At 48.3% G+C, this 25379-nt stretch overlaps 1 protein-coding gene across 1 annotated transcript in view; it reads left to right on the forward strand.

Annotated features, from left to right (window-relative positions):
- Positions 1–25379, forward strand: part of UNC5B (unc-5 netrin receptor B) — a 241541-nt gene that overhangs the window by 202948 nt on the left and 13214 nt on the right. The window contains exons 7-14 of the mRNA XM_027857292.1: positions 2911–3132; positions 9239–9382; positions 10657–10760; positions 15505–15685; positions 17262–17429; positions 18252–18413; positions 18658–18690; positions 23241–23435. Of these exons, the coding sequence (XP_027713093.1) occupies positions 2911–3132; positions 9239–9382; positions 10657–10760; positions 15505–15685; positions 17262–17429; positions 18252–18413; positions 18658–18690; positions 23241–23435 (1209 nt within the window). The remainder of the gene's footprint in view (positions 1–2910; positions 3133–9238; positions 9383–10656; positions 10761–15504; positions 15686–17261; positions 17430–18251; positions 18414–18657; positions 18691–23240; positions 23436–25379) is intronic.

Here is a 25379-nt window from a genome sequence, read left to right on the forward strand (position 1 = left end):
TCTTTCTTTCTTTCTTTCTTTCTTTCTTTCTTTCTTTCTTTCTTTCTGGGTGAGGTAATCAGGGTTAAGTGATTTGCCCAAGGTCACACAGCTAGTCCATGTCAAGTGTTTGGTCTGAGGCCAGATTTGAATTCAGGTCCTCCTGACTTCAGGGCCAGTGCTCTATCCACTGCGCCACCTAGCTGCCCCCATCTAGTACTTTCTAGAAGAATCATGGGAGCCATCAGAGCAGATTGGGGCCCAATCTCATGTTCATTCTCCTGACAGACAAGAGCTATCTATTGTCTCTCTTACCAAGCTTGGACGCTCTGTCCAAGCCATCACTAGCCATCCTGTTTCAAGGCATCCCAAGGTGGCTTAAAGTTCAGCCTCACCACTTTTCTATAGCCCTTCCCACTGTGTCCAACCCAGACCTCTGCCTCTGAGGCTCAAGGGGTTAAAAAGGGAACTGCTAGGGCTCATCTAGCGCATCCACCTGCCTCCAAGCAAGTGATGACTCTGGACTAGAAGCCTGGGGACCTGGATCCAGGAATGGCTGGCACCTTGTCTGCTTGTCCCCTGTGAAGGCCAAGTATGCCCCATGGCTACAATTCCCAGCATAATTGCAAGGGTGCTGAGAAAATTACAAGGAGGAGAGGGCTGGACCCTGTTCAGGGAGAAGAAAGAGGACTGACCCCCAGCTTAATTCATTGTTTCCAAAAGAACAGCTAATGGTTTATGACAAACCTCCTGCTGCCTTCTCTCCCTGCCGACTTGGAACGGAAATGGAAAGTCAATTTTCCTAAATGGATTTTAAACGAGTGACCTCGCCTAGCTGGTTTTTTTCCCCCTCTTTTCCCTTCTCTTTTTACTCCAGAGCCTTCTTGCTCAATCAAGGTCTTTCTCCCATTCTGGGCTTCTTTCTCCCTTTCCTGTTTCCTTTTCTGCTTCTCTCCTCATGGGACTGGTGATTCCAGAGGAGGCTAGAAGTCCCTGTCATGAGGCTTTCTTTGGTAGGGACTTTGGGAAAGAGATGGTATTAGGTAACCAGAAAGAGCCTCCATCAACTTGTTTTGCTTCTTGGGGACTTAGGCTCCCTATCTCTAAGATAGAGATGGAGTTGGGAATGAGATTAGATGACCTCTAAGTCTCCTTCTAGTTCTGACAGTCTCTGATTATGATGGTCTAGTGAGGCATCATGGCACCATGGAAAAAAACTTTGGATTATACTCAGAGAACTAGTATTGAGCCCTTTCAGTTATAAATCTGGGATCCTATGATTTCAGGGGACTGGAAAACTTCAGAGACTCCATATGGTTGGGAAAAGAATTTCTGAGGTCATTGAGTTCATCTCTCTTGACACCACTTCCATCATATTACTCACAAAATGGCTCCCAATTGGTAGTGCTGGGGATCCTGGGTCCTGGGGTCAGTGCTGAGAAGCCTTTCATTTCTCTGAACCTAGGATCACTGGGACCAGTGGTGATGTTAGTTCTATCTGTGATGAATGGATGGATGAATGAATGAATAACCTTTTATTAATCATTTACTAAGTGAAAGGTAAGTTCTGTGCTAAGCTCTGGGGTACAAATACAAAAGTGTGGCAGTTCCTGCCATCAAGGAGCTTATATTCTAATAGAGAGACACAACATAAGTAGGGGATTGGTCACCTGTGAAGGGCTATATTTTAGTTTGGGAAGTCACAGTGATGAAGAGTGGAACAAGAGGACTGTCAAGTGACTAGCCCTTTGCAGAAGCAGCAATGGTGCAGATTTTATTTCAGTTAGAAGATAAAGAGGTGGGAGGGTAGGGAAGAGTGGTCAAGAAGGTCACAAATTGGTCCAGGAAAAGAGACTAGCTAGACTTGGGACCAGCCTATTAGGAGAGACAGCTTCTCCAAGGTATGGTTGTTGGAGCTCTTGAAAGAGAGTGTGATAGCCTGTGTGGTGGCTCAGAAAATGGCCAGAGACCATTTTCTGGGTGGGGTTCTGATTGATGGTGGAAGATGAGTGAGGCTGACTGGATGGTTTCAGGTTTAACTACAAGATGAGGCTGCTGAAATTAGGTCCAAAGACCTATTCAGAAGCTGAAATTACCAGAGAGAAACTCAATGTTTAGTTTCCTTACTGACCTTTGGGGAGAACCTACATGCTGAGGTAGAAGGCCACTGGAAGGGATTTTGGGAGGTAGTCTAGCCTCAGTGGCCTGGGGACAAGAGGTGGTAGCTGGATCACTTGCCACTCTGGCAGCCTTTTGGAATTAGGAGAGGTTAGGGTTGGAGAATTGCCTTTGGCTTCCAGGGGCACAGTGAAGGGGGTTAATAGAGAAAGGAGCATGAACAGACAACACTCCCACCCCCAGTGTCCCCAAATTCCCTAACACATTCTTTCGGCTTCCTTCAGCCTGGCTGCCTTGATCCATGTAGAGCATGATGGCAAGAAGGAAGAGGGGCAGCTAAGGGCAGCCATGCCTGGTGGGCTCAATATGCCCTACTTTGAGCCCTGCTCCTCAGCCCCATGCTGGCTTTGGTGCTCTGGCACACTGCCTGTTATAAATTGGAAACCAGATCAGAGCTGGGAGGGAATTCATGCTTAGAGTAGAGAGAGAAGTCAGGGAGAAGGTGGGGTGAGATTTGGGAATGAAGCATTAGACATGCTGGGGATCTTCTCAACTCTGCTGTTTTTCATCTCAACTCATTGTGAGCTTGTGTGAGATGTAAACTTTTCAAGGCCTTAGTTCCCCATCTGTAAATGGATATAAAATGTTATTAAACTTCTGGGTCACCTCTTCCTTTACCTTCTTCCTCACAATGATGCTGTGGGATCATATGTGGGAGGGCAATGGGTTGGGGGTAGAAGATGATGGTAAAGAGAGATTTACTTGTCCAGCTTAACTAACAGCCCCAACATCCTTGTCTTCTTCTATCTACAGGAATCGAGTATGGTGAAGTCCTGCCAGACTCCTTCCCATCTGCCCCTGCTGAGCCCCTGCCCCACTTCCTACAGGAGCCCCAGGATGCCTACATTGTAAAGAATAAGCCTGTAGAGCTGCTGTGCCGAGCCAACCCAGCCACCCAAATCTACTTCAAGTGCAATGGCGAGTGGGTCAACCAGAATGACCACCTCACCAAGGAGAGCCTGGACGAGGTCACTGGTAAGGGACCTCACCTTTCTCTCTCTTGCCTCAACCCATTGCCCTTCCTACTCATGGCAATCACCTTCCCCTACCTTTATTCTGAAGGAGATCCAGGGCATATAAAGAAATCACTCCAAGTCAGAAGGGGCCAACATCCCCCCTTGACATAGGTGGTTCTTTTACAAGGTGAGACCCTTGTATGGTGCCACACCTGTGCCATGTGATGTCCAATGGGATGGAGCACAGAATCAGACTCCGATTCCAGAAAGATCTATGAACAATAGACAATGTTAAAAAAAAAAGATGAAATTCAATAGGGATTCATTCATGTAGCATCCAACACTTGGGTTCAAAATGCCAGTTGCAAAAGTCCAGAATGGGGTAAGTGGGGACCAAACAGCAATTCATATGAGAAAAATCTGGATGCTTTCATGGATTGCCAGGACAACATGAGTCAACAGTGTGACATGGTGGCCAAAAGAGATATATAATGATAGAATGTATGCTTCTCGAGGCCAGGGAGGGTTTCATTTTTGTCTTTGTATCACCTAGCACGTTGGAAGTACTTAATCAGTATATGTTGATTGATTGAATGATAGTAGCCAGAACAAGGGAGATGATGGTCCTGCTACCTGCCCTATCTATACCTGAAGTGTTGTTGTTGTTCCTGTTGGTACCATATTTTATGAGGGATGTCATCAGTAGCATATGTGACTAGAAGAGGAGATAAGTTAAGTAATAGAAAGAACTGAGGACAATAAAAGCTCATACTTGGGGTGCTTTAAGGCTTACCAAGTCTGTGACATACACTATTCCATTTGATCCACACCACAATGCTATGAAATGCTATTATCATCATCATGCCCATTTTACAGATGAGAATGCCTTCTCCACTGCCTTCAATCCCAAGGTAACCTGAGAGGCCACTTCCATCTCTTGTCTGTTCTGTTGAGTGGTCACCTTGCTACACTGTTGAAGGCTTTGGGGCAGCCATCAGAAGGTGATTACAGAGAGACATAGGCAAGAGGGCTCACCTGGGTGTCAGAAGTTCTGGTTTGTGTGCTCATGGGCATCATTCCCCCTCATCTGTCAAATGAAATCAGACTAAATGATCTTTAAGCTCCCTTCCAGCTCTAAACGCTATGATTCGATGACTCATTTCAGCTCCAACATTTGCTCTCTAACTGTGGTGGCATATTAGTTCCCCTCACTGAACTTAATTCTTAATCTCCCTTAATTCTAGTGACTTCTCTGTGTTGATTCTCTCTCTCCTTTATCCCTGATGTGCATAACTGTTCACATGTTTTCTCTCCCATGACATTGTAAGCTCCTTGAAGTAAAAGCCTGGTCTTTTGCCTTTCTTTGTATCCCCAGCACTTAGCACAGTGCCTGGCATACAGTAGGTACTTAATAAGTGCTTATCGATTGACTGACTGGTAGAACTTGATTAGAAAATAAGGATGGTTAGAATGGCTAATCTTTCAGATCATAGATTACCTCTGGACTGGAGCCTAGAGATCACCTCTATTTTGCTAATTAAGCCATTGAAAGATTCCATTTGAGGTATCTATGTCAGTGGGGCGGTAGGGAAAAGTGAGAGCTGGATTTGTATCAACTGACAGACTCAAATCTTGCCTGTGCAAACCTACTCAAGTAACTCTTTCTTTCTGTTCTTCCATCTTTAAAATGGGGAGGAGCAGTGCTCTAAGATGACGTCTAAAGAGTCTTCCAATTGCATGTCCATGAGCCTGTGATTATCTGACCCACAAAAGGAGGTAACACGGGGCTACCTTCAGGGGGATAGGGAAGGCAGACCCCTGGGGGTTCTCATTAGAGTGAGGTCTTTGAGATCCACAGAGGAGGCTCTGTGTGGGGGTGCTGAGCTTTATTATTCACAGTCTTAGGTGTCCAGGACGTGTCCCCATGTCTGAGTGACTATCCACATGCTGGCTGCTCATTAGACCCCCTTCACCCTCATAAGATGGGGGTATCTGAGGAAGGGCTTCCACATCAGGGCCCAAGCCAGACCAGTGAGTCCATGGGTTACTTATCCCCACTAAGCCTCTCCTTGGGGCCCTGACATCACCCCAAGTCAGCTGTCTTCACAGAAACACAGAATAAGGGTGTTAGAGTGGATTCTTGCTCAGGTCCACGTGGGAATATATGGGCCTCTGAGTGTCTTTCCTACTCTGAGCTTCTGTGATTCATATCTGTGACACATAACCAGAAACAATGGGGGAAAGTTTCAGAGAGGCAGAGTTCAGCTTGATAAGGAGGAAAGCTATCCAGACATTTCGAGCTGTCCAAAAAGTATAATGTGCTGCTTCTGGAAATAGAGTTCCCCATCACGGTAACTTCTCAATTGGAGGTGGCATTCCTATTTGTCAGTGGTGTTGGAGAGGGCTTTCTTGCTGAGGGGTGGTCCTCTGCTCCCCTCCTGTTCTCCCTCTACCTCTTTCCTTCCTTCTTTATGCATCCCTTTCTTCTATTCTCTCTCCTTCTATTTCTCCCTCTCTCCTTCCTTCCCAATCTCCCACCATGATTCTGTTTCTCTTTCTTCCTCCTGACAGCTCCATATTTTATAGGTCATTAGGACAGAGATGTGTCCTGGCCCCTGTATATGGATGGTGGGGCTTGGTAATGCTGTGATTATTAGTAATACCAACACTGCCCCGTCACTCCTAGCTGCAACAACAATAACAGAGGCTGTATGGTGTCCTGGAAATTGGGACACAGCTGTCCTCATTAGCATGGGAACAATGGGGCCTGGCCCTCCCCACCACGCCCACACCAACTGGGCAGGGTGAAGCACCTGCCCTCACTTCTTGGCATCCCAGCCTATGGGTCTCAAGCCCCGTGCCAGAATCCCAAGAGATCCTTCAATGTATTGCCAAGTATTGACAGCTGTGGGTCCCTTAGGCTATACTGTCGGCTCTGGGCCCCTCCCAGAAACTCACACCAGGATCCATGGGAGAAGAGTAGGAAGCCAAGAACCCGAGGCTAGAATCACTCCTTCAAGGGATGGGCTTAACATCCAGATTCTTGAACATAGCTTAGACCATTGTCTAGACCAGTAGACGCCAAGCCTTGGAGAAGCTGGAACCTTAGACTGGGCAATGGGAAACCTGGATCTCCTACTTCCTTCCTGCATGGTCGTAGACAAGGCACTCACTGGCATGGTACACAGTGGAACGATCATTGACTGTGAGGTCAGAGGACCTGGGTTCAAATCCCTGCTCAGCCACTCATGAGTTATATGACCTTGGGCAAGTCATTTCCCCCTCTCTAGTCTTGAGTTTCTACATCTGTAAGAAGATAAACTAAGTGCTCTCTACCAGCCCCTTCCCACCCTGTGATCAAATGAGTTAATATACACCAGGCACTTTGAAGACCTGATTTTATTATTATTGTGATAATATTGCCTCTCTTATCCCACCCTCATCACTGAGATCTCCCAATATGGCAGCCCCCTTCAGCCTTGGGAGGGCCATCCCTTTGACGCACAATAACGCGAAAGCCTTAACAAGTACTTGTGGGACACTGCCTCTGGGGGTGACAAGAGGAAAAAACACATGGCTGCCCTCAGGGGCAAACTCTCTAGTTTGGGGGATAATATTCACTCACCATCTGAATAATCTCAGACTGTATCTAATCAGTCTGTGGTAAGTAGGAGAGCACTATGGAGGTTCAGAGAAGGGAGGAGATCAGTGGGGACCAGAGTAGTCAGGGAGGGCTGCACAGAAGAATTAGCAGGATAAGGAAGGTGGTCCTCAGGACCCCCTCCCCCCCAAATGACAGAAGCCCAGAACTGGAAGGGTCTATGGACAGCCCCAGAGGAGTACCTTCTACGACATCCTTGCCAAGGATCCAGGCCTTCACTTGAAAACCACCAGTGATGGGAAACGCACTACCTCCTCAGGCAGCCATTCCCCATTTAGGACAGCTCCAATTGTTAACAGGCTTTTCCTGATGTAAGCTTAAACCCATTTCCCTGGAGTTTGTACCCATTGTGACTAGCTCTGCCCTCCGGGGCCAGGCTAAGCCAACCTAATCTCTTCTCTGTGATGATCCCTCTTGAAGACTGCTATCATGTTCTCCCCCTAGTCTTTGACTCTCCAGGCCTCTTCCGTCAGGCTTCTCATTTCCTCCCCATTCTGGTATCTCTCCTCTAGACACTACTGCTGCCCGTCAGTGCCCTTAACAGGACATTCGGTGGTAGAAGAGGAGATGCCAGGCTTTAGTCCCTCCTACCTTCATTTCTCTCCCTTCACCATATCCCCTTCCCCACACCCCCCACACCCCAGTCCTGGGAGCCTGGGGAGGATTAACTCACGAATGGAGTGCAGAGCACCGAAGGCTGGGGAAGGCTAGTGATGGGCATTCGGTGGACTGGCCAAGCCGTTTATCCAAGGAGGATCAGGGCTCCCTGAGCCGATCAGCTACAGCCAAAGACAGAGAGCTAAGAAATCTTAAACAGACTTAGGACGCTGCCCCCAAGGCGGGGGCCCCTGCCCCCCAGCTCCAGCCCTGGTCACACTAATTCCCAGCTCAGCCCCAGGAAGAAGCTTAGATTGGCTTCTCGTGGAAGAGTTGGTGGGGGGAGGGGTGCTGAACAGAGTCAGAGGGATAGACTCGGGGAACTGGGCATGTTTCACCCAGAAAAGAAGAAAATCGGAGGGACTTTAGTGCATACATATGCCTGCCCCCCGCCATGTAGTCTTACCCATGGATTTATTTCAGTGAAACTGAGAGCCCAGGGTTTGAGGTCAGGAGGCCTGGGTTTGAAATTTGGCCCTCTCCCAGTACCATTTTGGAAAAATCATTTCTCCTTTTAGGGTCTTATCTTCTTCATTCTGTGAAATGGGCAGATTGGACTAACTGACCTTTGAAGTACCTTCTAGTTTTAAATCAAAGACTCATGGATTGAACTGGAAGGGGAATTCAAGTCATCTGCTGGGAGCCCCCGATTTTGGGCTCATCTAGTCCTTCAGTTCTCAAACGTAAAGTCTCAGGATTCCTTTACACTCTTAAAAATTATTGTAGACCACCTCCCCCCCAAAGCAATTTCGTTCATGTGCATTCTATCTATTGGTAGTTATCCTATTAGATATTAAAGCACCTTAGTGTTATTATGAAAATAGTTTTGACCTCCTAGACCCCTTGAAGGGGTTTCAGGGATGCCCTGAAAGGTCTTGGGGACCCTTGGAGATCCCAGAGCATACTTTGAAAACTGCTGATTTTATCCAGCCTCCTTGTTTTACAGGTGAGGAAGCAGGGGCCTGGGGAAGAGGTTAAGTGGCTTAAATGCGTGTCCCCTGCCTCCAGATTCAGTGGGTCTTCAGTTACAATCCACCCCCAAAGGTCCAGCAGTTCCTCTCTGTGACACCAGAGGACAGAGCGGGGGCAAAAGGGGAGAGGTCGTCGGAGCTGTCCAGCAGCGGGATGGGCTCACAGGCCCGGAGTCGTGTACTCCCCATTATTGCTACAGGTGTTCGAGCATAAGCTGACTCACTGTTGTCCAGGAGGAAACCGTAGAGGAGATTCCTGTCCTGGCTGGAGGGTGGCCCTCTACGGTCCCTTATACCCAAGGATTCTTTAAAAAAAGAGTCACTCTGATTCTGAGATTCTGCCACTCCAAGATTACAGCGATCTGTGATTCTGTGATCATTCGTCTTGCAGTTCTGTGCTTTTGCTCAGGCGTTCTTCTGTGCCTGGAACCCACGACCTCCTCGTCACTTCTGGGAAGCATCTCCAGCTTTCCTCAAAGCTTAGCTCGCTGATCACCTCCCACACGAAGCCTTTCCCAGTCCTCCAACTGTTCAGGTCTCCTCTCCTTCAGTCGCCTTGTGCTGATTCTATTTTTGGTTTATACTTCTCTGTGTATGTATTGTCTCCCCCCACAGAATGTAAGCCCCCTGAGGGCAGGGACTGTGTGTATCCCCTGGTGTTTAGCACAGTGCCTGGCATCGTTAGTATTTGCTTTTTGGTTGCCTGGGCAGTGCCCTTGAGTGCCAGGTACGGTGGCCCTGCCCATTTTCCTTCCTCTGGTTTCAGTTTCCTTCCTCAATGCCTTCACAGCACAGCCTGACCCGTGTTTCTCTCCGACTCCCTCTGCCCTTCACAGGCCTGCTGGTGCGGGAGGTGCAGATTGAGGTGTCCCGGCAGCAGGTGGAGGAGCTGTTTGGACTGGAAGATTACTGGTGCCAGTGTGTGGCCTGGAGCTCTGCTGGTACCACCAAGAGCCGCCGCGCCTACGTCCGCATCGCTTGTAGGTGTCTCCCCATCCCCATTCCCCAGCGCCACGACCCCTTTTCCTTTCCCTGTGGGGCCTGGAGAAAACAAGCAGATAATAGTAGATATTACATATCAGATTTTTTTTTATTGTTTGGCCATGTCTGACTCTTTGTGACCCCATTTGGGGTTTTCTTGGCAAAGAGACTGGAGTGGTTTGCCCTTTTCTTCTCCAGCTCATTTTACAAATGAAGAAACTGAGGCAAATGGGGTTAAGTGACTTGCCCAGGGTCACATAGCTAGTAAGTGTCTGAGGCTGGCTTTGAACTCAGGAAGATGAGTCTTCCTGACTCCAGGTCTGGCGAGCTCTATCCACTATGCCACCTTGCTGCCCATATATGAGATAAATATCAGAAAATACTATAAGGTAGCATCTCTGGCACCTGTTGCCCACTTTTCCTGGGTTCTAGTTCCATCTCTGACATCTACTATGACCCTGGGCAAGTCACTTAACCTCTGCCTCAAGTTTCCTCACCTGTAAAATGATGGGGTTGGTCTAGATGGTACCTCAAGTTTCTTTTAAGGGGCAGCTAGGTGGCGAAGTGAATAGAACACTGGTCCTGGAGTCAGGAGGACCTGAGTTCAAATACGGCCTCAGACACTTGACACTTATTAGCTGTGTGACCCTGGGCAAGTCACTTAACCCCAACTGCCTCATAAAAAATATGATAAAGTTTCTTTTAATTTAAAATCTATGATTCTGCTCCTTTGCTACCAGCCAAGACCACCAGGGATGCATGATCCCAGCCAAAGGGCACACTGGCCAGGGACTCCCACTGTGCTTGTTCTCTGCTCCCTGTAGCCCCAGACAAAGGCCAGTAGGGCAAGATCTCCCAGCCTTCTCCCACATTGCCTGTGGGCTTCATGCCTCTGGAGCCAATCCCTGCCTGAGCCCACTTTCTCAGAACCAGCCAGTCATCGTGACCCTTGCATGTGATGGCCCTTCCAGGGCCTGGCTGCTTGCTTCCTCACCCGTCCAGAACCAGGCTACCCTCATTCCCACAGTGCCAAAGAATTCTCCCAACAAGCACCATTTAGGGTGACCATTTGGCTGTCCATTACCAGGGAGTGTGGCGCCATCTAGCGGTGATGAAAGAAAGCTGCAGCCCCTTCCCGCTGCCGCCTATAAAAGGGGGCCTCTTCCAGGGCCAGGGAGGAAGCCGCCGTAGGAGCAGGTGTGCCCTCCTCTCTCCCAGTGAGAGGCAGCTGCCCCCACTCAGGATGCTAACTTGATGCTCTTTCCTCTCCCAGACCTACGAAAGAACTTTGACCAGGAGCCGCTGGGGAAGGAGGTGCCTCTGGAGCACGAGGTGCTCTTACAGTGCCGTCCTCCTGAGGGAGTGCCCACAGCAGAGGTGAGTGGGGAACCATGGGTTAGATCACCTGGCTGGAAATTCTGCCTCGAACGTTTACTTCCCATCTGACCTGGCATGAGCAACTTACTATCTCTCCATAATAGCGCCTCATCTGTCAAAGGGGAGGGTTGGGCTCGATGATCTCTAAGATGCCTTCTAATTCTTGAATTCATGTTCCTCTGATCTGGCCTTAGACACTTCCTCATCCATTCCTTCAGTTTCCTTATCTATTCCTTCCCTAATGGGGCATCCAGGATTCCTCCCTTCTCCTGGAGTCTGAGAGAGGGCCTGCTTTCCTCCAGATCTGTCTCTGCTCCGATCAGGCTCTGATGCCATCTTCTCCTCCTGTCTTTGGACTTTTGGTTCTGAAGTTGTCCGTTAGGTCCAGGGAGGCAGCCAGCAGGTACTTGGAGCAAAGTACTTGGAAATCCCCCTCAAATATAATTTTACTGGTCTGAGTTCTAGTCTCAGCTTTCATTGATCACGTCTGCAAATGCCAGTCATTCCTCAGCTCTTTGATGTGTCAGCCTTTCCTGCTAACAGGCCCAGGTCTTGAGTTAACAGGAAAAGAAGTTGTTCCTTGAGAGGCTGGCTTGGAGTCAGGAAGGCCTCTGTGCCTGTCCTTCCTCTGCCCGACTAGCTGTGGGATCCTCTCAGTGCCTCAGGCAATGCCAAGTTCTAGAGAAAAGAGCTGATCTTCACTTGTGGGAACTCCCTGTAATAATAAAATCATGGGAGAGGAGAGAGACAGACATAGGGAAGAAAGGAAGGAAGGAAGAAAAGATGGAAAGAATGGAGGGAAGGAAGAGAGGAAGGGAGGAAGGAATGGAGGGAGGGAGAAAGGGAAGGGAGGGAGAGAGAAGGAAGAGAGGAAGGAAAATTAAGGAGGAAAGGAAGGACTTGCAGAAATTGAGTATAATACTATCCAGAATCATCGAATTACCTCCCCCCCCAACCCTGAGATATTTCTCCCACCTCTGGTGCCCTCCACCACCTACTCTCTTTGGTTCCTTCCCTTCATGGCATCCCTCTAAGTAAGCTTTCTTCAGAGAAGCCCTCTGCTGAAAGCTTCCTGGTCCCCCTGTTTAGCTCCATTTCATAGCGTCTCTTGCAGTCGCAATCCCCGGTGTCTGAGAGCGTTCCCTGCTCTGCTGAGACCCCAGCAGGGTGCTGGTAAAATTCCAGCAAGATGGCAACAGCCGTTAGCCCTGACTGCACAGATGGATTGGGGCGTGATGGATGGATAGGCTTGTGTGGAGACTGTCAGCTGCTATTTGGGCCCAACTGTTTATTTTGGACGATGGGGCTGTTGCTCCGACTTCTCATCACACATGTCCCCTCCACACTTGTCCGTGGCTGCTAAGTTTGTCTGAAGGTCCTCAGAGTGCACATCTGTGTGTGTGGGCACATACATGCTTCCCTCCAAGGCAGGCTATGGTCAGAGCGGTCATTGCTGTTTATGGCACTTTGAGGTTGACAAAGCTCTTTTGGATATGTTCTCACATAAGATCCTCACAACAAGCCTGTGATGTAAGCACTGTATGTGTTCTTATCCCCATTTTACTGATGAGCAAACTGAACCTCAGAGAGGTTAAAGGATTTGCTCATGGTCACACAGCACCTAGTAAATATCAGACAGAATTCATACCTAGCTCTGTCCTTCACCCTTTCTGTTTCAACCCACCCATAACTTAGCCAAATGAGGTGGAAGGAGCAGTGTGGTGTAGTATAAGACCGTTGATCATAGTCTGCGGATCTGGATTCAAGGCCTAACTTATTTGCTGTGTGACCTTAAACAACATCATCGGGAAAGAACCTTGATAAATAAATGGGAAAACATTCGGGCAGAGTGTCCAGGATGGGCCAGGGCCTCAAAATGATGCCCTTAAGGCTTGGTGGAAGGAACTAGGCATGGTCAGTCTGGAGGAGAGAAGACCTGGGGAAAGTCAAGAAGTTAGCTCTGTCTGCCCATTAGAAGGGTGGCGCCCCCGAAAAGAGATTGGGTTTTTTCTGCTTGGGAACAATACAGAGCACTAGCAGAGGCAGATTGGGTTTTGCTGCAAAAACAAAAAACAAAAAACAAAAAACCCCGAACCCTCTTGACGTTGGAAGCTTTCCAACAGTGGGATGGCCCATGTTGGGAAGGGGTGGCTTTCTCTTCGTTGGAGGTGTCCACTGAGCCTGGATGACCACCTGTCAAGGACGTTGGAGAAGGGAAAGGCACAGGTTGGACTCCAAGGTCTCTGGGATGCTTCCCAGCTCTGTGATCATATGACGTCATTTAACTTCCCTTCACCTCAGTGAGCTCATCTATAAAATGGGGATAATAATACCTCACAGGGTTTGAGAAAAGCTCAAAAGAGGTCTATGAAGTGCTGTTTAAACCTTAAAGTATCATATAAACATAAGCTATCATTATATTCTTATTATTACTGTGAGAAAGTGAAGCATGTGTGAAAGGGGTGTGTGAATACCCTGCCTCTCCTCCTCTCCCCTCCTGCCCTCCCCTACACAGGTACATTCCTCTCCTCTGCTTAAGATGGGCATTCCTATTGCGCTTGGACATTGGAAATTATATAAAAGAATCAGCGTGTTTTATAGAGATATTATTACATAAAATATCCATGTGTGTTTAGCATTCATCTACTGCCCTGTGGTTTGTAAAGCGCCTTGCAAATATTATCTCATTTGAGCTTCACAACAACCCTGGGAGGTGGGTGTTATTATTATTCCCATTTTTCAGGTAAGAAAACTGAGGCAGACAGAGGTTACTTGACTCTCTCAGGGTCACACAGCTATATCTGAAGCAGGATTCAAACTCAGGCTTTGACTCTTGGTCCAACATTCCATCCACTGCGGCCCCAAGCTGCCTGGAAAGGACCAGCCCCACAGGGTTTAGAGGCAAAAGCTCTGTGGGACCTTGGACAAGTCATTTATCTGTCTGTGCATGTTTTGTAAATCATTACAAATAAAAACTGAGCAGGTTGGAGGTAATGATCACTTCTGGATACTGGGATTTCACAGAAATCAGAATGGGCAAGTTTAGCAAACAGGAAGAAGTAGAAAGGTCAACTCCAGGCTGGGGAGAGGGTAACAAGGTGATATGAAGAAATAGACACCCATAGAACTGCTTCATGAGGGCCCAGTGAGATCCCAAGCCTCTGGAGGGGGGCCCTCCCACCCACATCTCAGGGCCTCAGCTGTGTAAAAAGCAAAATCTGTCTGTCTCCCCTTCTCTCCCTCCCTCTCCTTTCTTCTTTCCTTTCCTTTCTTCTTCCCTCTCCTTTCTTCTTCTCTCTCCCCTCTCTCACTCCACCCTCTCCCTTTCTCTCTTTCTGTCTCCCCCAATCTCTCTCCTCTCCCCCCTTTCTCCCCCCCTTTCTCTTTCCTTCCCTTCCCTATCTCTCTTTCCTTCCCTCTCTCTTTCTCTCCCTCTCTCCCTCCCTCTCTTTTTCTTTCTCTTTCCTTCCCTCTCTCTCTTCCCCCCTCTCCCTCCCTCTCCCTCTCTTCCTCTTTCCTTCCCTCTCTCTTTCTCTCTTTTCCCCTCACTCTCTCTTCCCTACTTTCCCTCCCCTTCCCCTCCATGTTGCTCATTAGCACCAGTGCCCTCCAGCCCAGTGCATGCACCAACACCTCCATCGCATGTAGCCCACCCTCACTTGCTCACATGTAGAGCGTGTTTTTTGGTATTACAGAAAATAAAGGGAAAGAAGTCTCGTTTTTGTTCCTTCCCCTCATTCACTCTCAGAAGGTCAATGTGTCCTCATCTCTAATAATATACAATCAGTAGTGACCTCTTTGTCCTTAGATCTTACAAACCTTTGTACGCATCTCTCCAGTACCCTTAGAGACATGTGGTAAAGTGAACAAGGGCACTGGACCTGCAGGCAGGAAGATCTGGGTTCAAATCCTGCCTCACACACTAGCCACATGCCCCCAGGGCAAGCCGCTTAACCTCTGTGGTCCTCAGTTTCCTCAAATGTTAAAAGAGGGGTTTAGACCCGACGGCCTCTAAATCAATGATGCTCACGTTGTACCAGTTATTTGAGTACGTATCATAGCTCCCTCCCCTTCTATAGGCTCCCCGAGGCCAAGGTTTGTGTATCTCCCCGTGCCTAGAACGCTCTCCCTCCCCATCACCTCTGCCTCTTGGAACGCCCATGCTAGTCGAGGCTCAGCTCAGCTATCAGCTCCTACTGATAGGAGTATCCTACTGATGAGGCCTTTCCCGGTACCCCTGGTTAGATGCACTCTATCCCCTGGCCCCCCATTCTTAGTTACTTATGGATCTGTATTCACTTCTCCATGTACCTCTCTGTTCATGAATCTTCATTGTTTGCCCGAATAGAACGTCATCTCCTTGGGGACAGGAAGTGTTTACACTTTTGTCCTTGTATGGATATCACCTAGTGCAGTACCTGGCACATAGTAGGAGCTTAGCAAATTTTTTGTTTTAACTAAATTGAACTTCCTAAATTTTGATACTTAATTTAAACGGAGCTTAATATTTGAGTTGAATACCTGCCCTTCCTGCTTCATAACCTTGTCCAGACTCTGAAGATAAACCAAATGATCATTATTACCATCATCTTTATTAAGCTAGGTTCTCTTGTGGGTGAGGCTGGTCTAGCCTCTGGGCACTCAGGGGGGCTTCCCATCCTGGAAGATTAAGCAGAATTTGTGTTGTGTTGTGTTGTGTTGTGTTCACTTAACGCCCTCCATTTCTACCATCCTCATCCCTCAGGTGGAGTGGCTGAAGAATGAGGATGTCATCGACCCCGCCCAGGACACCAACTACTTGCTCACCATTGACCACAACCTCATCATCCGGCAGGCCCGGCTATCAGATACAGCTAACTACACGTGTGTGGCCAAGAACATTGTGGCCAAACGCCGTAGCACCACAGCCACTGTCATTGTTTACGGTAGGATGGCGGGCACCGGTGGGATGGTGGGCCCAGTAGTATGGCAGGAACCAAAATCGGAGGGGCTGAGTATGGGCTATACACTACTCAGTGAGATTCTTTCATTTGGATGGAATGAGGACCCCACAGGGGCTGGGGACAGGAAGTAGGCCTCTTGCATAGGAAGTCCACTTAACTGGACTGGATTCCACTTATTGGGTATATTATAGTAGGGGTTCCTTGGTTGTGTGTGTGTTAGACAGGCTACTGAGGACCTTTGCAATTCAAATTCTGTGAGCCTACGGCTTTTATTGTCCTAAATACTAATGACTATAATGATGACAATGACTACTGAACATTTGTGTCTTGCTAATAGTGTTTCACAAAGCTTTCACATCCAGTGGAGTAGATAGCAATGTGATACAGTGGAAATAAAATACCTTCGAATACCATCTCGGATGCTCATTACCTCTATGACCTTGGACAAATAAATCACATCCTTCCTGGGTCTCAATTTCCTCATCTGCAAAGTAAAGAGTTTGGACTACCCTTCCCAGCTCTCTATCTCTAATCCGACAATCTTTGATCTCTAATGGCCTTCCCTACTCTGAATCAATGGCCCTAGGACCCGTTGTCTCATTTGATTTGCTGACAGTCGTCTGGGAGATGAGCAAGTCAGGAATCTCGCCCATTCTGGAGATGAGGAAGTAGAGACCCGGAGAGGTTGTAAGTGATTTCTCCAAGGTCACACAACTGATGCGTTGACAACTAGGTCTCCTAGTCCAGAATTCTTTCAACCTGCTCTCTACTCCAAGTGATGGAGACCTGATTAGAACCAATAATCGCAGTCCATTTTGGCCACCTGTATCAGCGGTACCGGTAGCTGCAGGCCTGGCAGGCCCAGGTTCCTGCTGCAGCAAGAAGACGCTGACTTAGAGGGCACAAACATGGCAGGGTTCAGGACTTCGCCACCATTTTTCTGTGTCTTTTGGGAAAATAGCACATTATCTTGGAGGAATGAGAAACCAACCTGTAGAATAGAGCTGGGAAGCCCAGTTTGGAAAGAGCCCACGTGGGTTGGACCCACATGGGCCCTTGAGCTCTGCCCTGTCATTACTTTGAAGATGGTGCCCAGGCTGACTCCTCTTCTGGTGTGCCTTTGCCGACCCCAGGCATGTGCCACTCCGTCAGTTCATAGATCCGACCTAGATTTTAGAACTGGAAGGGACCATAGAGACCTTTGGTCCAACCTCTTCCTTTAACAGATTAAAAAGCTGAGCCTGAGCCTTATAATCTTATAATGATTTATAATCCAAGAAGACCAGGATTCAAATCTTACCTTGGACAATTACTAACTGTATGACCCTGGGAAAGTCACTTAACCTCTGCCTGCTTCAGTTTCCTCATCTGTCAAATGAGAGGGTTGAATTCAATGGCCTTTATGGTCCTTTCTGTTTCTAAATCTTTTCATTCTAAGATTCAAGGATATGCCTTCTAGGGGGTCCAACTACAATTTGGGCTAAGGGTTAGGCATGGGTAAATGCTTCACAGTACAGTGATGGCAGCCTCTCTCTCTCTCTCTGCCTCTTCCCTGCAGTGAATGGTGGCTGGTCCACCTGGTCAGAGTGGTCACCTTGCAATAACCGCTGTGGACGGGGATGGCAGAAGCGCACCCGTACCTGCACCAACCCTGCTCCGCTCAATGGTGGTGCATTCTGTGAGGGACAGACCTTCCAGAAGGATGCCTGTACCACCATGTGCCCAGGTAAGGACAGTCCTCCAGAGAGCCCATGTATGCACATATGTACTGCTTCTCCTAGCCTTCCAGTGGAAGGCCCAAGCTCAGCCCTGGTACCTGTCATCCCCCCCTCCCCAGGGATAGGGCTTAGGCAGCTGCCCTATGGTTTTGGGAACTCCCATCTGGGTGTCACCCAGTTTGGGTCTCCTATACATTTCCTCTCAACTGGTGCTACCCATTGGATGAGCCCAGAGATCCCTGGGAAAGGCTACATCCTCCATTCTTCACCTGTTGAGATCCTCAGCTGCTCTTTCCAGTTTTGTAACAAATGAATCTTCTCTTTGTTTCATTGTCTGATTTGTGTGTGTGTGTGCATATGCGTGTGTGTGTGTTTTCATCTACCTGTATCTGGGTCTGCCTGTATCTGGGTCTGTAATTTGGACAATTGAATGTATTTCTTTGCATTGGGTTTTCTGCATCTTTCTCATTTTGTGTGTATGTGTGTGTGTATCTGACTTCATGTATGATCCTCTTTTTGTATGTCTCTCTGTGATTACTTTTCTGCATCGGGCTGTATTTTCTTATGTCCTGTTCTTCTCTGTGTACGTGTCTGACTATGTGTATGCAACATTGGTCTGCTTCTTTCCATCTGTCTGACTGCGTGTCTGTATATGTGTATACATGCACGCATATGTGTCGATATATGTGTATGTGTACGTATGTGGCTTTGTTCCCCTATGTTGGGCTGTGTCTGTCTGGTTGCATGTGGGCGCCTGCAATCTCCGTGTTTCTCCATCCCTGTGTGCACGTGTGTGAATGTGTGGGCGGGTGTTGCGTGATCCACAGTAGATGGAGCATGGACAGAGTGGAGTAAGTGGTCGGCCTGTAGCACAGAATGCACCCACTGGCGGAGCCGGGAGTGCACTGCCCCGCCGCCCCAGAATGGGGGTCGAGACTGCAGCGGGTTGCTCCTTGATTCCAAGAACTGCACAGATGGGCTGTGTACTCAGAGTGAGTGAGCCGATGTTGGGCAGGTGTGGGCCGGGTGGGGGTCAGCAGGCTGGAGAGGAGGGTGGGGATGTGGGACAGCAGGCCCCTTCCCCTCAAGGAGGTGGAGAGCCAAAGCTTTCCCAACCATTGGTGGTGCACCTGGGGGGTGCTGCTCTGGGCTTCCAGTCATGTCATTTCTGTATCATCTTCATCATCATCATTTTCGCCCATATCATTTTTTCTCTTACTTTGTTTTCCCTAACAGATAAAAGAGTTCTAACTGAACCCAATAGCCACCGTAAGTCCCATTTCATGACCATTTTCTATCTGCCATGGGATCATTGGTTCTCTCTGGTTGGCTGTCTTCTCATGGGCTGGAGGGTGATGAGAGGTCTCTGGGGGCTGGGGGAACAGAAGGACCAAGAGCATCTCATCCCTGGAACCCTACATCCTCAGGATTCCGAAACCCTGAGGTGCCTGGGCTTTCTCCTCATTCTAAGGGGCTGTGACTTCTAACTGGAGGGCGTTCTGCTCTCTGGGACAGACAAAGAGATTGCACCCTGCCATCTACAGAGACCAGGGCCCCAAAGTCCTGGAGAACAGGCAGAATAGATTGTGAGCCTTGGGAGGGCTCTTGGACACTTTCTCACTCGTGACTTGTTTTATAGAAGCCTAGAGAAAGGAAAATGACTTCCCCAAGGTCACACAGTGACCTACCTCTGGGTCCAATCCTTTTTCTGTTTTCTGAGCGAAGGGAAGAGCTCTGCCCTATAATTCCTTTGGAGATGGTGCCCAGACAGAGCCCCTCTTCTGGTGTGCAAACTGTTTCCTGCCACCCAGTTTGCTCCTGGCATCCTAGATTTTAGAGTAAGATGGGACCATAGAGACCTTTGGGCCAGCCCCCTCCTTTGACAGACTAGAAAACAGGACCTGAGACTTATAATCTTATGATGACATATAATCCAAGAAAACCCAGATTCAAATCTTGCCCAAACTAATTAGAACTTGCTGCACATAGTAGTATTGTTTGCAGAAAAGGGAACACCCCCTAAGATGTTGAAAAGAGCACTGTACCGAGGACCTAGAGACCTGACATTTGGCAAATTAATGATCTCTGTGCCTCTGTTTCTCTTTCTTTCAAATGGGAAATCCCTTCCTTAGAGGAAATATTATGAGCCTTAAGATGTGTGTGCGCGCGCACACACACACACACACACACACACACACACACACACATCCATACATCCCTTAATCTTTCTCAACATCATTTCCTGACCTATAACATGAGGTGATTGGAGGAGATCAAGTTTTGTGTTTTTTTACACATTTTTTGTGTCATGGCCTCCTTGGGAAGTCTGGTGAAGCCTTATTATAATGTTTTAGAGTAATTTTAGGAAATGCTATATTTCAGTTAGAAGTTCAAGGGAAAAAATGTCATTTTTTTTCCATCTAAGGTACAGACCCCCTGAGGCCTGGAGTTGTCTGTGGCCCTCAGGCAAGAAACACCTGGATTAGGTGACCTCTCAGGTCCCCTGCTCCTCTAAATATATTAGAAATGGTTGAAGGGACCTCTTAGTCTGATGAAGAATTTGGGGGACACAAGTAGAGTTCTTTGTTCACAGATGGTCCCCTTTATTCCCCCCAAAACCAGCAGAGGGAGAGGAAGGGGAAAGGCTGAAGGCATATGGGCAGGCAGTAGACCACCTCAGGTGAAGGATGCTGAGACCTGGGAAGCTGGAGCCCAAAGGATGCTGGGAATCTCCCTGGGAGAGGCAGTGGTCTCGTCTTGTAATGGCATCTGGATTGTTTCCTGTAGCTGCAGATAGATGGCTGCGTAGGCTGGACAGTAGGGGCCGTGAGCACTGGAGTCCTTGGCTTCCCGAGGTCCACCTGAGGCGGGCAGTTTGATGTACGGGGTTCAGCCAGTGCTGCTGCTGCTTCTTTGGAGAAGGGCAAGCATCAGAGGGAGCCAAGGCATTGAAGCAGCTGCCTGAGGCTCTGTCCTCCCCCTGTTCTGGTCCCCTCATCCCCTCGCCCTTCCTCATTTCCGTCCCCTCCTGCTCTAGGATCCCTCGTGCTTCGTTCTCACACATCCGAGGCCTGTCCCTTATACCCCGTTCCAGACCATTCAGCCTTCAATCCTGCCCTTTGTTCCTGGCTCTCCTGAGACAGCCGAATCACAGGACGGAATTCTGGGGTTCATAGCCCCTGAGGTTGTCTCTCCTTCAAAGACTGGCACCAAATGGCCGGTTCTGGTCCCCCGCCCCCCACCCTGGAGCTACCCCGAGCACCCCGTCATTCCCCATTTGCTGCTCTTCTCGCCCACACCACTCGAAGCAGGACACGACTCCTCCCTGGAAAAAGAGCCAGCCTCCCTCGCTCCCTCCCTCACTCCTTCCCTCCCTCTCCCCATCCTGCTAGGGAGTTACTATTTCATAAGTCAGCCCCCCTTGGGTGTCCATGCTAATAATGCCACGGTAATAACACCAAGGCTAATAAAACAGCAATAGCCAAATACTACTGTGGTAATTAAACTACAGCTCCCAGATAATTCTGGAGTAATAAAATTAGCAATAATGCTGAACGACCCCCAGCTCTCTGGAGGAAGGTGGAGGGGGAGTGCTGGGGGAAGGGGAGAGGCCAGGTTGACTAATTAGAGATTGTAAATTACTGAGCAAATGGCCCCATATGGGTTATACGGTGCATGAGAAGGCAGGTAGAAAATGGCCAGGGTGGTTCCCACTTCTGCAACCATCTGAGAGGGGGGCAAAACAGAGGGGGGCAGGGAGCCCCAGCCCCTCAGCCAAGCTATTGGCCTATACAGAGATTCATTGAGCATCTCTTGTATTCTAGGTACTGGGGAGGCTGGGGGGATGTGACACATGGTCCTTGCCCTGACTAAGCTCACTGTCCCCTAAATCACAGGGTCATAGGTGCGAAGCTGGAAGGGACCTTGGAGGCCATTGAATAATAGCTAATAATAACCAGCATTTCTATAGCCCTTCAAAGTTTTCAAAGATAGATGAACTCATTTGATCCTCACAACAACCCTGTGAGGTAGACGCTATTATTATTCCCATTTGACAGATGGCAGACTGGGGCTCAGAGACCTCCAATTATTTGCCTAGAGTCATACAGTTAGAAGGGGCTCAGTCAGAGAATTCAATTAAATAGCTTCTTTTTTGTAGACCCTTTGCTAGGCATTGAGGCAGATGCTAGGTTCAGATAAGGCAGGGTGCCGGCCCTCATGGAGTTTACGGTCTAATAGGGGGAATGTGACACATAGCTAACTCAAACACATTGGGCAAAAGAGCTATAAAATGAGGGAGAAGACCGGGACAAGTGACAAGAGGAAGCAGAGAGAGGGGGAACAGGCTGGAGACAAAGCCCAGTGTCTGCTTCCCCAGAAATATTTGAGAATTCCACCTTGCCCCAGTTGTCTCTTGGATGGCAGGGACAACATCTGCTTGTCTTGGAACCCAAAGTTAGATAGATCATAGCCTTGTTAGGAAAGGCCCAAGCATGTGACCAATCCTGGAGCATCTCATGGCCTCCCAGAAACAGACCAAGCAAAACCTAATCATTCCCCTTTCAAGGGTTGGGTGGGATATACCATTCAAGGCTGGGGGATAGGAGGATGTCCCTCAGAACTCCCCAGAAGGAAGGTGGGGAAGAGTCAGCTACTGGGGTGGCAAAGCAGGTGATATTCCTATCTCAGGATCTCCTGAGGCTGGATGGCTAGATGACTGGTGACAGCAGCTGGGTGGTCTAGTGTCCACCCTAAGCTAGCTGACCTTCTGCACAGCTGTCAGCACAGGCAAAGGAAGGGAGGGGGCTGCCTATCTCCATCCCTCCTTATCTGTTCACCCACTCTTCACTTGCACTGTTCTCCATCCCCCTTCTGCCTCTCAGGTTCTGGGCTATGGCCTTCTCCTTTTGCTCCTCTCTTGCCATCTCCTCAGCCTACCATATGGTCTTTCTTATGGGGCCATCTTGCTTCCTGAACACGGGAGCTCAGAAACAGCCAGAGGAGTGGGTTTTATCCCAGAGGCAGCTTAGACAGGTTATATGGTCTAATGGAAGAGGACCAGGCCTGAAAGTCTGGAGACCCACACCATAACTCATTATGTGGCCTTGGTTAAGCCATGCACCTGTTCCTCTTCCAAGATCTGTTTCCTTATTCATAGAAGAAGGATCAGACTATTTGTTCTGCCCTGTCAATCTGTCAAAGGTTAGGATGGAAGAGAAGAATGCAAAGGAATGGTGTTTGGAAATTATTAGGGCTTACTTTACTGGACATACCCTGTCCTGGTCTGGCAGACCCTCGAGCCTGTCAGAGTTGAAAGTTTTGAAAGGCTGGGGGACCAGAGTGGGATCCCCTTTATACTATGCAAAGCTAGACATTTGAGATCTCTCCTGCTTGTAATCATACCTGACATTTGTATCGCATTTTAAGGTCTGCAAAGTAATTTTCATGCACTATTTTATTAGAACCCCCCACAACAATCCTGGTAGGTTGGTGCAATCATTATGGCCATTTTACAGATGAGGCCCCATTCTCCATGCACCAGGGTCTCTCTGGAGGAGTCGATATGTGTCATCCCTGATGACACTCAGAAAGGTTAAGTGATTTACCCAGGGCCACACAGCTAGTAAGTATCAGAGGCAGGATCTGAACCCAAACTTTTGTGATTCCAATTACGAAGAGTGCCCTATCTGGTACCCCATGCTGCTTCCATGAGTGTAGAGCTCTAGGTTGGAGCCAGGGGTTATTTCTTGGGTTTCTGAGGTGGAGGTCTCCACATTACCTTCTCTCCTTACTTTTTCCCACTTCCCTTTTCCCACTAGTGATGGAAGCAACAGGGGACGTGGCTCTCTATGCAGGCCTGGTGGTGGCCGTCTTCGTCTTCATCGTCATCCTCATGGCCGTTGGGGTGGTGGTGTACCGGCGCAGTTGCCGCGACTTTGACACAGACATCACAGACTCATCCGCTGCCCTCACTGGTGGCTTCCACCCGGTTAACTTCAAGACGGCCCGGCACAGTAAGAAGGAGAGGGGGAGGGAAGAAATGGCCAACCCTTGGACAGAGCAGAAATTCTAAGATAGAGGCAGGGTGGACTTGGGGACATTAGGCCTAGTTTAGAATCTATTAGCAAACAATCACTGAATAGCTGCTGTATGCCCAGCCTTGTGCTAACTCAGAGCTGGGGAGGGATACAGATTTAGATGCCTTTAGCACAGTGTCTGGCACAGTAAATATTAATAAGTGTTTGTTGATTGACTGACCTACCTGCTCCCAATCTTAGGGAGCTCGCCACCCAGCAAGGGAGAAGCTGATGGGTTTATGGGAGGGAGAAATAGGCTGAGAGACAAGGATGAACTTGGGTTCTTGGGGCACCAAAATGTTACCACAACTGTAAGAACACCAGCCTTGGCTTCATGGTCCACTCGGACCAAGTATCTGACGGGGGCACCAGAGGTTTTTTGGAGGAGTCCACAAGTGCCCATTCTGATGATGTTTAATCAACCCATCAAAAAGTACTTATTAAGCACCTACTGTGTGCCAGGAAGTGTCCTAGATGCTTGGGATACAAAGACAAAGATGAAGCAGTTCCTGCCCTCAAGGAGCTTACATTCTGTTGGAAGAAATGCCATGTTTCCCGTGATGGCCCCTCAATTTCTGAGTACAGCTACCATGTCCTCCCTGTATCTTCTCCTCTCCAGGCTGAACATTTTCAGTTATTTTAACTGATCTTCCTATGTCATCGACTTAAGGCCCTCATTGGGATGGCCTCCCTCCTTCAGCAATCACCAGCCAGTCAAGAGTATGAGGATATTTCCTGGGAGATGGCGGAGGATAGTGGCTAGAAAGCCAGCCTTGAGACAGAAAGACCCGAGTTCAAGTCCTGCCACTGACACATACTAGCTTTGTGACTATGGGCAGGGCACTTAAAGTCTCAGGCCAACTTTCTAAGGCTGTAAGTTAGAGATGAGTTACTGATCTACATTCATGGATGGACTTCCTATACCAGCAGCCCCTTATAGAGGTAAAATCGGGTCTAGACTTAAAAAAAAAAGACTGTGTGTCCCACTCTAAGATAGATACAGCTGGAAGAGAAAAATTAGATTGGTTCTGTTTGGTTCCAGGAACCATGGGTAGTTGCAAAGAGGGACAGCTAGGTACCATAGTGCACAAAGTGCTATCAAAAAGACCTGAATTCAAATCCAGTCTCAGATACTTACTAGCTGAGTGACCCTGGACAAGTCACTTAACTTTTGTCTCTCTTCATTTCTTTATCTGTAAAATGCGGGTGGTAATAGCCCCTGCCTCCCAGGTTGTTGTGAGGATAAAATAAGATGATGTTGGTAAAGCACTTTGCAAACCTTAAAGTAGAAATGCTAGTTCTGACTATATAATAGGAAAAGCCACCACCCCATCCATCCCAGTGAAGTTTGGGAAATAATACTAAAACACATGACACAATCTAAGAGATCAATGAGACAGTATGTAATGAGTGCAGGATTGAATGAGAGGTGAGTCCATTCAAGATGGAGAGGAATGAAAATTGGATCATCCAGGGAGGGCTTCACTGAGGAGGCAACCACTGAGTGACAAGGAAGCTGGCACTGGATCTGAAATCATGGGTATTTTTTTTCATTGAGACTAGGTTAAGGGGCTCCTTCTCCTGGGAGAAGGAATCAGTGCAAATAAGGTAAAAGATTGGGTGTCCCAGGCCACACCTTCTAGTCCTATCTCCTTTCGCTGATAATGTCCTCTCCTTCCTCAAATACTTCTAGAACACTTCATCTGATCTCTGGTTTTACCCCCCTCACTCCCTCCTTTGCATGATAATAACAATGATGATGACAAGGAAGACAATAATGACAGCAACAATGTGGATGATAACGACGATGATGATGACAGTGATGATGATGGCAATGATGAAGATGATGATGACAATGATGATGATGACAGTGATTATGAT

Source organism: Vombatus ursinus, unplaced genomic scaffold (assembly GCF_900497805.2).
Source record: "Vombatus ursinus unplaced genomic scaffold, bare-nosed wombat genome assembly UNPS02000749.1, whole genome shotgun sequence".
In the NCBI taxonomy this organism is placed as follows: domain Eukaryota; kingdom Metazoa; phylum Chordata; class Mammalia; order Diprotodontia; family Vombatidae; genus Vombatus; species Vombatus ursinus.